This window comes from Egretta garzetta, unplaced genomic scaffold (genome assembly GCF_000687185.1).
Source record: "Egretta garzetta isolate BGI_Z169 unplaced genomic scaffold, ASM68718v1 scaffold326, whole genome shotgun sequence".
In the NCBI taxonomy this organism is placed as follows: Eukaryota; Metazoa; Chordata; class Aves; order Pelecaniformes; family Ardeidae; genus Egretta; species Egretta garzetta.
Window position 1 is genome coordinate 3,716,117 of NW_009260026.1, and position 12,713 is coordinate 3,728,829.

Genomic DNA, 12,713 nt, shown 5'->3' on the forward strand with positions numbered 1-12,713 from the left:
CTGGTGGAGAGATTCAGGTGAGATCTGACAGGGTGTCTCATGGGCTAGGAAGAAGGGCTGTCCAGTAGCTGTGTTTGTACACAAACAGGAGAGGGGTGGGAGAGGGCTCTAGGCTTGTGGAGCATAATGGCTCTTTATGAGTCTTGCTTCTTGCTGGGTAGACTCAGAAAGATGGTCAGTGGCATTGAGGAGGAAGAGGTCTTTGGCCTGGGCTCTTACAAGGGTGAAGGAGGAAGCTGAGAGGACTCCTCAGCTGGAGACCAGTGTGTTCAGCAAGAGCAAGGGAAGCATTTGTGAGGGAGCATAAGGGAGTGAGCTTAGCTGTTGTGTTAAGTTGACTTGGGGACATTCAGCAGTGGCAGGCTCCCAAGCTTGTCTGCTCTAGTTTGAAACCATGAGTGCTTGCTGGCTGCAGCTCTAGAACCAGCCTGTAAATGAAGTAACTAGAGTCAAATCCTTAGCTTGGTTTCCAAAGACTGACTCATTACACTTGTCCTTCCCGATCTCTTGTCCCCCCCCCGCCTTCCCACATTTCTTGGGAAACTGGAGCCAGAGTCCTGTTAGCCCAAATTGAACATGATCTTCGTTTGTTAATCCTTAGGGCAGTTCCTACATTAAAAGATCTCTACTGGATCTCAGGAGGATTACTCATCCGATGGGACAAAGTATAGACTTATTACTATGGTCTTAACACCAATCCACCTTAAGTCCCTGGAACTGGTAAAGGTGCTGTGTCCTCACATTAGGAGCTGCTGGCATCTCTCCTTTGGTCAGGGATCGCATCTGTCAACAGAGCTACGCTGTCCAGAAGTCTGCAGCACAAACATCGCCTAACGTTTTTGGAACTAGCCCGCCTTTTAGCACTATTTCAGTGCCTCTTGTGGATAGGCATTTTCAGACAAACAATCAACGAGCAACCATATTACAAACCGCTGCTTTAGCAAGAGGGCTTGATGCAGTTGCATATTCCATGGTCTGCAGTCATATGGGGTGTGGTTTGACCATGGCTGGTTGAAACTAGTTTCAAACATGGTCAGAAATGGGAGCAATGAAGGTGGTTCCAGAAATTGCACCAGAAGGAACGTGGAGGAAACAAGCACTGTACAGTAGATCTGAAAGCTAATAAATGTGAGGAAATAAAATCATTCCTTTAAAAAACAAAACAAAATGCCAAAAAACACAAAAACCTGAAAGTCATTGCCCAAGGGAGTCAGCTCGTAGTGCCAGAACCACATATGGACTGTGAGCTATTCAAGTCATGATTTTGTTTCATGACCAGCATTGGGTTGGCTCAGAGCCTCAGATCTAAATTACTCCAAATAGAGGGTGGTTAAAGTTGATGGTGGGGGGTCACTGAGAGCGGGCTGTGTGACAAATCCAGCCCTGTCCCCCAGTGGTACTTCAGAGCAACTGGCTGTCACCTGCCTGTAAAGTTTTCCTGGGTTCTGTTCAGCTCTCCAGATCTGTGGTATGTGACTTGTGGTTCTTGGCCATGCGAAGGATTTGAGTATACAGCTGGTTAGGGTTAGGAAGGCTGGCCATCTCTGCTTTACAGTGTCTTCCAGGAGTCATCTTTATTGCCAGTCCTAGACAGTTCAGAAAACAAACAAGCCAAAAACCCAAACCATGAGAGAAAACCGCTAACATCTGAGAAGACCTGTGATGTTGGGAGCGTTGCTGTAGAGGTGCATAAGCAACAGATGCCTCATGAAGCTAAAGATAGAATTAGTCTGGGTCACACCTAAATGAAAGCCCCAAATTTCACCTCTTGGGTGCAAAGGCAGGTTCAAGACACATGCGCATAAACTTTAAACTGCTGTGTTTAAAGTTTGCTGGGTGTTGTCTTGCCTTAGCTCCCTGCGGACATGTCCTGGTTTTTCCTCCAAAGAAAGGTGCAGAAAGCACTGGGCAATGAGCAGCTGATGGAAGACATCTTGAAGTTGATTGCTAATTGCTTGGGTAGGAGATGAAATTGCCTGCAACAGAAGGCAAAAGGGAACTTTTGCCTCCCTTAAGAAGTCTGAAGTTAAAATTCAGTTGTCTAATCTTCTACAGCCAGAGAACCCAGTTTTAAACACTGAAATTTACAGTAAATGAAAAAAGCTGTTTTGTATTGACGTTAACTCATACGTAATTGAGTTTTTATGGGGTTACAACTGTCTGAATGTTTGTAGTTTTCCTGGAACAATTCTTTATTTGCTTAAATGAAGTGTAGAGAAGGCTGAGTGACCAGCTCTGCCTGGGTGTGCTTCTGGTTTAATTATAGTTCTGTTTGCAGGAGTATTTTTGCTTTGTCCCATGCTAAGAACTGCCCCTTTTCCTACCAGTCACCTCCATTACTGACCAGGCCCTGGGTATTTCAGGGAGCTCTGCTGCTGGTGGCCTCCTCTGTGTGAATATGTGCTCCACCCTTGCCTGAGATTACAACCACGACAATGACTTTGTGCCCATGAGACTGTGAATATCGGGTGCTCCCCGATGGCTGCTCACCTATGAGTCCCTGATCTCTGATTGTTGTGGGGTGCTGTCCTGCTCCTTGACCCCTTTCTGCTCTGTTCCTGGGTTTGGATGGCTTAAAAAGTGGCTAACAAAGCTGGTTTGTCTTTCCCGTTCCTGAGAGTGGCTACTTGGTATTTTTGGTTCTTGTGGTGCACCTCTTCGTCTTTGGAGAAGGAAATTGTCTCCTGCCTGACTTTGAAGACAGCTCAGAGTAGGTTTTGGTGTCTCAGCTGAAGCCATTAATTGTGCTTGCAGCAATTTCCCCATATGTTTGGCAGCTCTGTCTTCACTTGGCAGCCCAGGATAAACAACCCTGTCTCCAAACCACACCATCCCTAAGCTCACTATGAATCTTGCTTCAGATGACAGGGCACCTCTGCATAAGTAGAGCATCTGACTTCTGTTGTCGCTAGGAAGCTAGAATCTCAGTTGTCTTTTAACCAAGAGGCTGTTTTCTATTCTTTCTGTAATCCTTTCTTCTGCTGCTAACATCTGGATGAAATTCACATGGGATTGTGAACTTGCTGGATTGTAGCCTGTGCGCAACTCCTACTGGAAGCCCCTAGACTGCATTTTGTTCTCCCACTTCCATAAATCTTTGATATCTGTGAAGAAAGGAAGTGCTCAGATGTTCCTCTGAGTATAAGAGTGAGAAGTAAGAGAATATCTGTAAGATTTTTTTCCTTCTATTCCGTATCACTTTTTTACTTTCCTCCATTATCCATATCTACATTGAGATTTGTGTAATTATGATAGTGAAATGTTTGCCTGTGTTTTTTTACAGCATTTGCTGACTATATCAATGTACCTATCAATCTGAGAAGATGTGGGAATCTTTCAGTTTGCTTCCCCTAACTTGCAGTGTCCTAAAATACCACATTTTAGATAGCAATAAGAAGCTTGGGAAGCACTGTAGGTTTGACACGATTAGCTGTTTTTATAGGTATGATGTTATGATACCTTCTTCCTAAAGAGGCTGGCAAAAAGCCACCTTTTTTTCCTTTGCTTCCTACCAAGCATTTATTATGTGTTCCTGAAATGAGGCAGCAAGTGATTGAGCAGTGAGATTCCTCTCATCCTAGCTCGGTACCACATGTGTGACCTGTGTCAAAGGTACAGTCTGCTTTGATGGGATGGTTCTCAAGCACATCTTCTCCCCTGCTCTGTGGTAGTCACTACTGAGTAGCCAGGCACGGGACTTGCTCTCTCCCAGTTTCTTACTGTGGAGACATGGTGAAGGCAGTGACTTACCTGAGGGCATCTGAGGGAGCTGTTGGGGGGGGTCAGGAGACGTCAGCTCTTCTGCATCCCTCTTCAGCACCCTCACCCGGGACCATTCTTCTTAGTTATCTGAAACTCAGGTAAATATTACACACAGAGCTACTCTTACAGAGCTATAAAACCTGTTGTCCAAATTGACTTAGAACAGGTTGAAGCCAGAAAAAGCCTGTATTTTTTACTTGCACAGAGGGGGCTGAGGTTTTCTGAGCTGGACAGATGTGACTAAGATAGTCCTGGGTGTTTCAAGTACATGCCAGAGAAGTGGAAATACAAGAAGAAATTATTTTCACAGGGCAGATATTTTTTCAGCTTTCCATCAGAAGTCCATAATTTCTTCAATTATTAAATTGTATTACAAAATTGAAGTTTATACCATGGCTTAGATTAGGTGGGGCCCAACAAAGTGGACGAGGTCTATGCAAGAGAAGCCCAAGCTCACACAGTGACCTTAGCAACTGGGAGTGTTTCTGCAAAGTTAGACTGTAGTCTTGGAGGAATTAAATATATATCCCTCTCTTTTGAGTGGAAACCACTGTCAATGACGAGTGTTTCTGTTAGTGCCTGTTAGCTATAAAATGTCACCACTGTAAAATAGACCATCTTCAAAAGTCTGGGAAGAGTAGGGCTCAGCCAAATGTTCATATAGTAAATGAGCACTGAAATTCTCCTCCAGCAAACTTGGCTCTGAGGCATGTGTTTGGCTTTCCCACAAGAAAGATAAAAAGTTGGGGATGGATTGTAAAAGGAGGGAAAAACATAGGAAGAGACATGATGACAGTGTAGCTCTATGGTGTGGTGGTTGAATTAGTAACTGAATTGGTCTGCTGTGTTCCTGTAGTCTTGCTACCTTGGTGGTAGTGGCAAGTAGGGCAGGTATCCTCAGTATTGGACTTAGAATTGAAACACAGTGGAGCTAAGGTAGCTTTCAGGTGAAGGGCAAAGACTGCGAATACTAAAGCAAGGCGTGTATACATTGTGGTTCTTATTGCCACAGTATAAGCAAGTTCAGAAGGAGATTGTACAAAAGAGGAGTTTGTGAGCATTGATCATGACTGGGCAGCTTGATATGCTTGATATGGATATGATCTGGGCGCTGAACTCCAGAAACTGGGAAAGGGTGGCTGTATCCACCCTGCTCCCTGGGCGCTTATAACTGTGTGCTGGTTTGAAGATGAGATGTGGGGCAAGATGGGCTACTATGTCAGGATGGCTCTTGTGTTGCTTTTGCATTTCCTGGCCCACGGCTGGTCCTCCTGTGCAGGATTTCCATGTTCCTAGCATAGCGGGAGCTTTCAGGGTGGCCTATTGTGTAGCTGCTGAATTCATAATATCCACTGGATAAACATCTCCTACAGCATCTTGTCAAATGAGGCTGCAATAACCAACTGCAAAATATCCGCTGCCATTTGTGGCCTGGGGAGGGAGGATTCTGCCCTTGCTCCTTGTCCTGCAGAGTGTCTGCATATGGGATGCTTAAGCAAGTCTTGTGCTAAGTTTTATTTTTGTTTTTATCTGGCTAAAAAGGTGTGGGCAATCAAGCATGCAATTTCAGATGCCAGCTCTGTCACTCTTACCTGTTTACCCTCATTAATCTTTCTTGTGAGAAAAATCTCTATGTGTGCCTGATGCCCTGAATAGTTGCATTAGGCTGTTTCGAAGGTCATCCTCCTGCTTGCTGGATGCGCTTTGGTTTAGGATGAATGCTTGCTTTTTTTTTTCCCCTCCCCCTCCTTCTGCCTGCTGCATTTGACTGTCAGCATTCCTTTGCCTTTATCTGTGTGCTATTTAGGATGTCCATATAAAGTTGCTAAATGGAATTTTTATTGGCCAGCTTGGCTTAATAATCAAACAGTTTCCAGGCTGGTTCTGTCTAGTGCTGTGTGGATCCATTCTGAGAAAGAGGACTCGCAGTCGTTTTTTATCTTTCCACTGACTTTTGTTGGGGATATTGCTTCGTATGAGGCTAGGGTTTAATTAATTGCTGGAAAGGCGAGCAGACTGCTTGGCTAGATTAAGGAAGGCCTGAGTCATATTGGTCTGGAACACCAGCATCCTAATTGGAAATTAGTGTATCGTATCGGTGTATGGTGCAGAAAACCACAAAATGTGTAGTGCAAGTGACCCTTGAAACGTAACACCAAAACAAAGAAAAGCAAGCAGGATATTGTGGTTGTGCAGCAAATAATCTTCGAACAACATGTAACTTTGAGCTTGAAATAATGATAGCCTGCTATAATCAGAAGTTGACTAGAATTCCTGATGGCTGACTAAATTGCAGCAGTGGAAATCAGTTAAACTGTTATCGCTTGTACCTTTTGAGCGTGTGAAACCGTTCCCATGTCAAACTAAATTATTTCTCATCCGTAGCAAATTGTTGACTTTCAGTTCTTTTGTCCCCAAACTAAGTGGTCACGCCTGCATTTAATGTGCGTTAATTACCAAAGACAATAAAAGTTAAAAAAGTAAACAGTCTATAAATCCTCTGAAGATAGATGCAATTGCTTTATGAATCACCAAGCAGGAACTCTCTGGACCTGGGTGGTTACTACTTTGCGGGATACTACTCTTTGTAAAGCAGAGTTGCTCAAACTCTCGCCTAGGAGGAGATTGCACAAATTTGCTGTTGCTCAGGGAATGTCTGTTCAAAATACAAATTGCAGTGTATCATCACCCACCCAGGTTTTTACTGGTGCCCCTGAAGCTTTCAGTGAAGCTGGGAGACAAATTGCATCTCAGGAATTTCATGTGGTTTTCCAAATATTTACTACCATTCTGTTCCCTGCCTGAGGTAGGGAAGAAGGGTTGTGGCAAGCCCTGTGCAAGGGGAGCACCGGGTCATGCAGGCGGGCAGGAGGCTGCTTTGGCCTCAGCTACACTGGGGTTTTGCTTGCCAAATGTATTATTCATTTCAAGAAGTGACATAGATGCTTTAGGTGCCCTTGTATGGACCTGTCCAATATTACAACATGACCAGAGACCAGGCTGGTCACCAGCTTCGAAGCTATCTTGAACCTGTGTTGCCTGTGGTGGTGAAGCTATGGCCATTGTTGAGAGCGTGGAAGGAAAAGGGTTCCAGCAAGTTGCTGGCCTTTAGCACTGGGTTTAAGACTAGCGTTCAGCAGTGTTGATTATCATCCTGGTAAAGGGGGACTGCTGTGAAACTGCCACTGCTGCTCTCCACTGCCACAGATGTTTTCTTCAGCTTGTCTCACCCATCTGAGCCCTGTGGATGTTAAACCCTTGTCAGCTGAGGACCAGATATGGCCCTGGTCAAGGTCAGACCATTTAATCAAATCATTGCAGAGTCTGAGCATCAGTACCCTCTGCCCTGTATCCAGCTTTACCCCCAAGTGTTGACTTGGAAGGATCTGATTAATCTGTATTTCCATCTGAGGCAGATGGAAAAAACTCAGCATAGGGGAACTGTCTGTATTTCAGCTGTATGTTTTGGGCTTAGCTAGTTGCAGTCTGCCTTAGGAACTGGGAATACAGTTTGTTTTAGTCACACTTGCAGCCACATTTCTTTACAGATTTAGATACCCGAGTGTGAATGATCTGTTACTGATACAGTTTTAGCAGAAAATCGGAGTCTCTGCCTGCTAGTGCTGATGAGTCAGTGATGGAGCATTCATAGATGAGCTGTGTACCAGAGCCTCGAGTGACTTCTTCCCTCTCTTTGATGTCAGGGGGAGTTCAGCTTTCTTCAGGTTAGGTCACTTATTTGCTTTATTTTTCAAAGGGATCGTATTCTCCAGCATCCAACTACTGATTCTTTAGTTTTGTGGGTTTTCCCTGCAATTGCTATAATTGCAGGGCTGAGGTTGTAATTCACCATTTCAGGAGTTTTGCTGGTAGTGATGGTGGAAAACACAGGGTAAACAAGGTTTGGAAGGTGTTTTTCAAGGAAAAAGTATAATCCAAGCAGGTTGGTGCTATAAAAGTTCAAGTATCTGAACCCTGTCCGTGCTATACCAATTAATTATGGGTACCGTTAGTCACGAAGCCATGTATTTGCTGGAATAAGTTGTAGGGAGAATGAATTTTTCAAAATAAATACCAAAATATTTATATGCGAAGAACTTGTGAGGAATTAGGACCAAATTCTCACTGATATTGTTCCACAGAGAGGGAGATAACCTGCATGTTTATGAAGCTTGGCTGGGAGCAGTCTTGTTTTGGTAACAGTTCTGTGTAGTAACTGGAGTTAAACATTCAGAGATCAAGGGGAAAGCTGCTAGCATAAAATGTCATTTTGACTGAGATTTTTTGTGGTGTAAACCGAGTTCCAGGGCTTACATTAGATGACCCATATATCTTTCATCAAAGTGTATTATTTCCTCTTTGGCTTTCCATTTAATATTAACTCTGTCTCCACTACAGCCTCTTTTTTACCAGTGGGCAGAATCTAACTCCACCCAAGCTGAATTACTCCTGTCAGGAGATGTGCAGTGCCTGCTGTCTGCTGGGTTGCGTGTTCCTGTTGCATGCAAGTGGTTGGGAGATGAATGCTGCAGAGCTTTTGAGTGCTTGATGCTAGTTTGAAGAGCACGTGGCCAATGTTTTTATGCCCGTTATTTTGTCTCCTTTGAACTACAAATAAGCAGATCAGTCTAAGCAAAGAGTGAAAGTGTATCAGCACACAAAGGTGTCCCCAAACCCTGCTCATTCCTGAGATACTCACTGAATAGCTGGCAGTGCTTCTGGTTCTACCACTGCCTTCCTCTGCAGCACAGCTTATGCCACTTAATTTCTCTGTCCCTGTTACCCCATCTGAGTACAGTCATAGATGTATTTTACTGTCTCTTGGATGCTCATGGTCTCAAATACTAAATTAATTTTCTGTAATGATTAATTAGCCTCATAGTTGCATGGGAATGAACTGTAAGTGCAAGAGATGCTTGGCTGTGTAAATTCATTTGAGGCAATGAACCGTGTCCCTCTATAGCTGGTGAAATCTATCCCCAAACTGAGCCATCAAGCAGCCAAGTCCTCATACAACATAGATACACGTGCACAACATATACACAGATGCATAGTACAACATAGAAAACCAATTTTGTGAACCTGAGCCTGATCTTTTTTATGCTAATGCAACAGTATCGATTACGTGGAGACATATGTAATCTCTCTAAAAATTGCCAAGTAAACAGTATTAATGTGTATCAATGGGAACACTAGAAAGTCTCTTGAGTTAAAGTGTGGAAGACCTCAATTTCAGGACTGTGGTTTACAAAATCCACTTTTGTTGTCCAGCAATCTTCAAAGGAAGGTCACTGTTGTTTACATATGTGAAAAGAGATGGGTTAAGACCTATGCATGTTTCCAGTGCTTAATTTGGTACTTCATATGGTTTATTCTCCCCTTTCCCCATGCCCTAAGCCACTTGCTGGATTCAAGGGTCATTTCCTGTTTGCAGAACTCCTATTGACATCAGCAGGAGTGTTGTGCAAACATTTGGGGCTTCAGTATGGCCTCCCTTGTGCTTTTTTCCCCCCCGCCCCCTCCTTCCAGTCAGCTGAATAAGCACAATTATCCCTGTGCTCTAGCGGTACGGTCTGTACGCAGCAGGCAACCGGAAGAGCTGGGATTCCCAAAAGGGAATCTGCCTGAAATGCGGTGCCCTCCTGACATATCTGCTGTCATAAGTCTTCTAATTCTAGATCCAGATCCAGATCCAGAAATGTAGCATTTTTTTGTCTCTGCTGATAGCAACTGCTTAAGAGGGAGATATATCTGCTTTGCAGTTTTCTGCAGGGCCAGTTCTGAGGAGATACTGGTTGAGCCAGAAAACCCAAACTGATCCTCTTCTTGGTGCCTGCCTTGTCGTAGTTGTGCATTTTTCAGTAAAAAAGGAGGCTAGCAAGAATAAGAAAAACTAGCTAAAAGGTATATATATGCTTTGTTAATCCTGATGATCCTGTCCTGCCTCTGTACTGGTTGTAGGTTTATTGTACAGAGTTGGTCCTATATAATGAGCTTTTGTGTTGTCTTAGTCATTTGTGCTTAAGGTACTGGGACACCAGTCTCCTTTGTCTACTGTTAGCCTTGGAGGGAGATGTCATTTCATAAACCAGTTACCTAAATTCTACTGAATTGCCTAAATTCCTTATGCTGAGGGTGGTGGTGGTGGGGTGCTGGAGTATGAATTCCCTTCCTAGAAGTGGTCCTTGCGCATCTCGTAATACCCATTGCTGCTTCCACACACACGTGTGGAGTATTTATGCCCTTGGCAGCCAAGTTCAAGGCCTTATGGAACATCTTATATTTCTGGTTCATCAAAGTACCTTACAGACCTGACTGCTCCCTGAAGAAGGCGAGATTTCGCCCAAATTGCTGTCCTCTGGAGAATAGTGCCTAGACTTGGTGTGCGAGCAGCTCTTCACACTACCATGGCTTCAGCAGAAGGGAGAGATGAAGGCAGTGCTGTCACAGCCACGTGACATGGGGGGATGGCTGCCTCGAACACCTTGGTGACTTTCTGAAGGGTGACCACAAAACTGTAGCAGCCTCGGGAGACAGACTATGATTGATGCCTTAACTGAGAGCTTTTAGCTGCCAAAAGGCAAACCTTCCCCTCAGATTTCTGCTCTGCTTTAGCGCCTACTGGATTACTGGGGGCAAATGCATTATGTTACCAAAAATGAGCTTTCCCTGATCAAACGTATGCTTTTATTAGCCACGTAAATGCCAGCATGACTCTCTCATTGCTACAACGTATTAAACACCTTGGAAATGTTTCCTTAAACTCTAGGTCAGTCTTATGAAATCCGTCTACTTGAGAATAGGAAATTGGGAGAGTTTCAAGATTTAAACACAAAATATGTAAAGGTAAGGAGAAATATAGATTTCTTTTCTTCCTGCTACTACATACAGCCTCTAATGAAGGGCCTGACCTTGCTCACACTGAGACAATGGAAAATACTTTGCCATTGTTTTTAATGGGAGCAGGGCTGATGGAGTTGTTGAGTGCTAGTTTCACGGGACTATGCAGCTTGGCTTTACAGGGCTTCAGGGGAACCTCTATTCTGTTTCTGATCATGACCCCAGGGTTTCACTGTGAATATTGGGTTCAGGGGAACCCCAAAGTTCAGAGGTGAACATGGTCAAAACTGGTGAGAGGCAGACTTGTCTCCCTTCTTAACCCCAGCAAGACGCCTGGGTTGTTACATGTCAAATGGAGGACCCCAGTGTTTACATCGTTCTGCCATGCAGACTCTGCATAGCTCCAGTTTACTTTGGTAATGGGCATAATTATGAACATACAGAAGTTGGTTGTTTGGTTCTGGGGATTTTTTTTGTTGTTTCCCACTTCCCAAACCAGTTCAAATTCAAGAACTTGGGTCCGGATCATGGTTCTGGATCCAACCTTCAAGCCTTCCTCTCCCAAATTCTTGGCTGTTCTGCCTCAGGATTTCTTTTCAGAAGTGGGTTCTGGTTGAAAAATTTGGATTCCAATCTAGATTTCAAATGTTGCCCAAGTTTAGGTGGTTCCCTGTTTGTCTTTCAGCCCATTTCAGGAAGCATGTGGATTGGGATTCCAATTTTGCAGGTGTTGCCACTGTAACTTGCTTGCTTCTTAGAGCTAGGCTTTGATTTGGGCGTTTCTCAGGTTCATTGACAAAAAAATACTCACTCCCATTTGGTACAGAAATCCCCAGCAGGAGCATGGACTTGAGAAACTGAGAAGTAAGGAGTCCTTGACTCATGCTGGTGTAGCACTCTCAATATACAAAAGGATATATTACTTAGGGGTACCTTGGACTTGTTGGTCCTGGGGATTGCTCTTATTCCAGCCTTTTTTCTCAAGTTATTGACATGGCTGCACCATTGCAGGCTAGAGATGAAATTTCTCCTGTTACGGAAGCTTTTCTATTCTACACTCATTTAACTGTGTAGTGGGGCAGTTTACCAATGTACTGGGGCAAATCCAGTGCCAATGACTGGCTGATAATGGCTGGAATCAAGTTAATTCCCGCTGACAAGGTGTCTGGGCATGTCAGCTCCACTGGTGCAGGGACAGGTGAGCTGGCTTTCGCATTTGCTAGTAAGAGTGGGATATACTGGGGTTGGGGCACGGTGCAGACACATTAAATATTACCCCTATGTGAGCCATTTGGGGTGTGGAGGCAGTATAGTGATGTTCACATGGCATGATACCTATGCTTAGGTGGACATTGCTATAGCGCTTCCAGACCGAATCCCAGAAAGCTGTACAGAGCTGCATTATGCAGCGTAGACATGTGCTGTGAAGGGGAAAGTGCGTTGCTCTCTCACTCAGGGGTCCCTTAGGAATTTGGTAAACATGGTGATGGGTCTCTTAGGTGGACCCTCTGCTCTCCTCATGAATGGGGGTGAGAAACATAAGAGATCAGCTTTTGCTTCTGCGCTGGAAAACCAAAGTCATCTCAAGAGAAGGGCCTTTGGATCACGTTGTTAATCTTGCCATCTTTTCTTAACAGAGCATAATTCGTGTAGTTTTCCATGATCGACGCCTGCAGTACACAGAGCACCAGCAGCTCGAGGGCTGGAGGTGGAGTCGGCCTGGGGACCGCATCCTTGATATAGGTGAGACTATTTCATTATTGTTCCCGTGCGGTGTTTGGAAGCGAGGTGTTGAATGACATATGGCATGTTTGCATATGTGTTTAGGTTTTTATATCTTACTGTCTTAGGAATCCTGTATGTCTTTGGGTGGGAAGGAGATCTAGTGCTATAGTCCCAAATAGAGATCTCCTCGGTGGCTTGGCTTTTCACATGCATCTTGTAGTTGTATGGAAATGCTTTCTCTTCTTCAATTTAATATTTTTAAAATTTTAGGGGTTTTCTTCTACAGATATTCCGCTGTCAGTTGGTATCTTGGATCCCAGGGCCAGCCCCACCCAGTTGAACACTGTTGAATTTCTGTGGGATCCATCAAAGAGAGCCTCGGCATT

At 44.3% G+C, this 12,713-nt stretch overlaps 1 protein-coding gene across 1 annotated transcript in view; it reads left to right on the plus strand.

Annotated features, from left to right (window-relative positions):
* Positions 1 to 12,713, plus strand: part of TFCP2L1 (transcription factor CP2 like 1) — a 30,004-nt gene that overhangs the window by 5,613 nt on the left and 11,678 nt on the right. Inside the window, exons 4-6 of the mRNA XM_009640844.2 lie at positions 10,532 to 10,608; positions 12,240 to 12,345; positions 12,614 to 12,710. Of these exons, the coding sequence (XP_009639139.1) occupies positions 10,532 to 10,608; positions 12,240 to 12,345; positions 12,614 to 12,710 (280 nt within the window). The remainder of the gene's footprint in view (positions 1 to 10,531; positions 10,609 to 12,239; positions 12,346 to 12,613; positions 12,711 to 12,713) is intronic.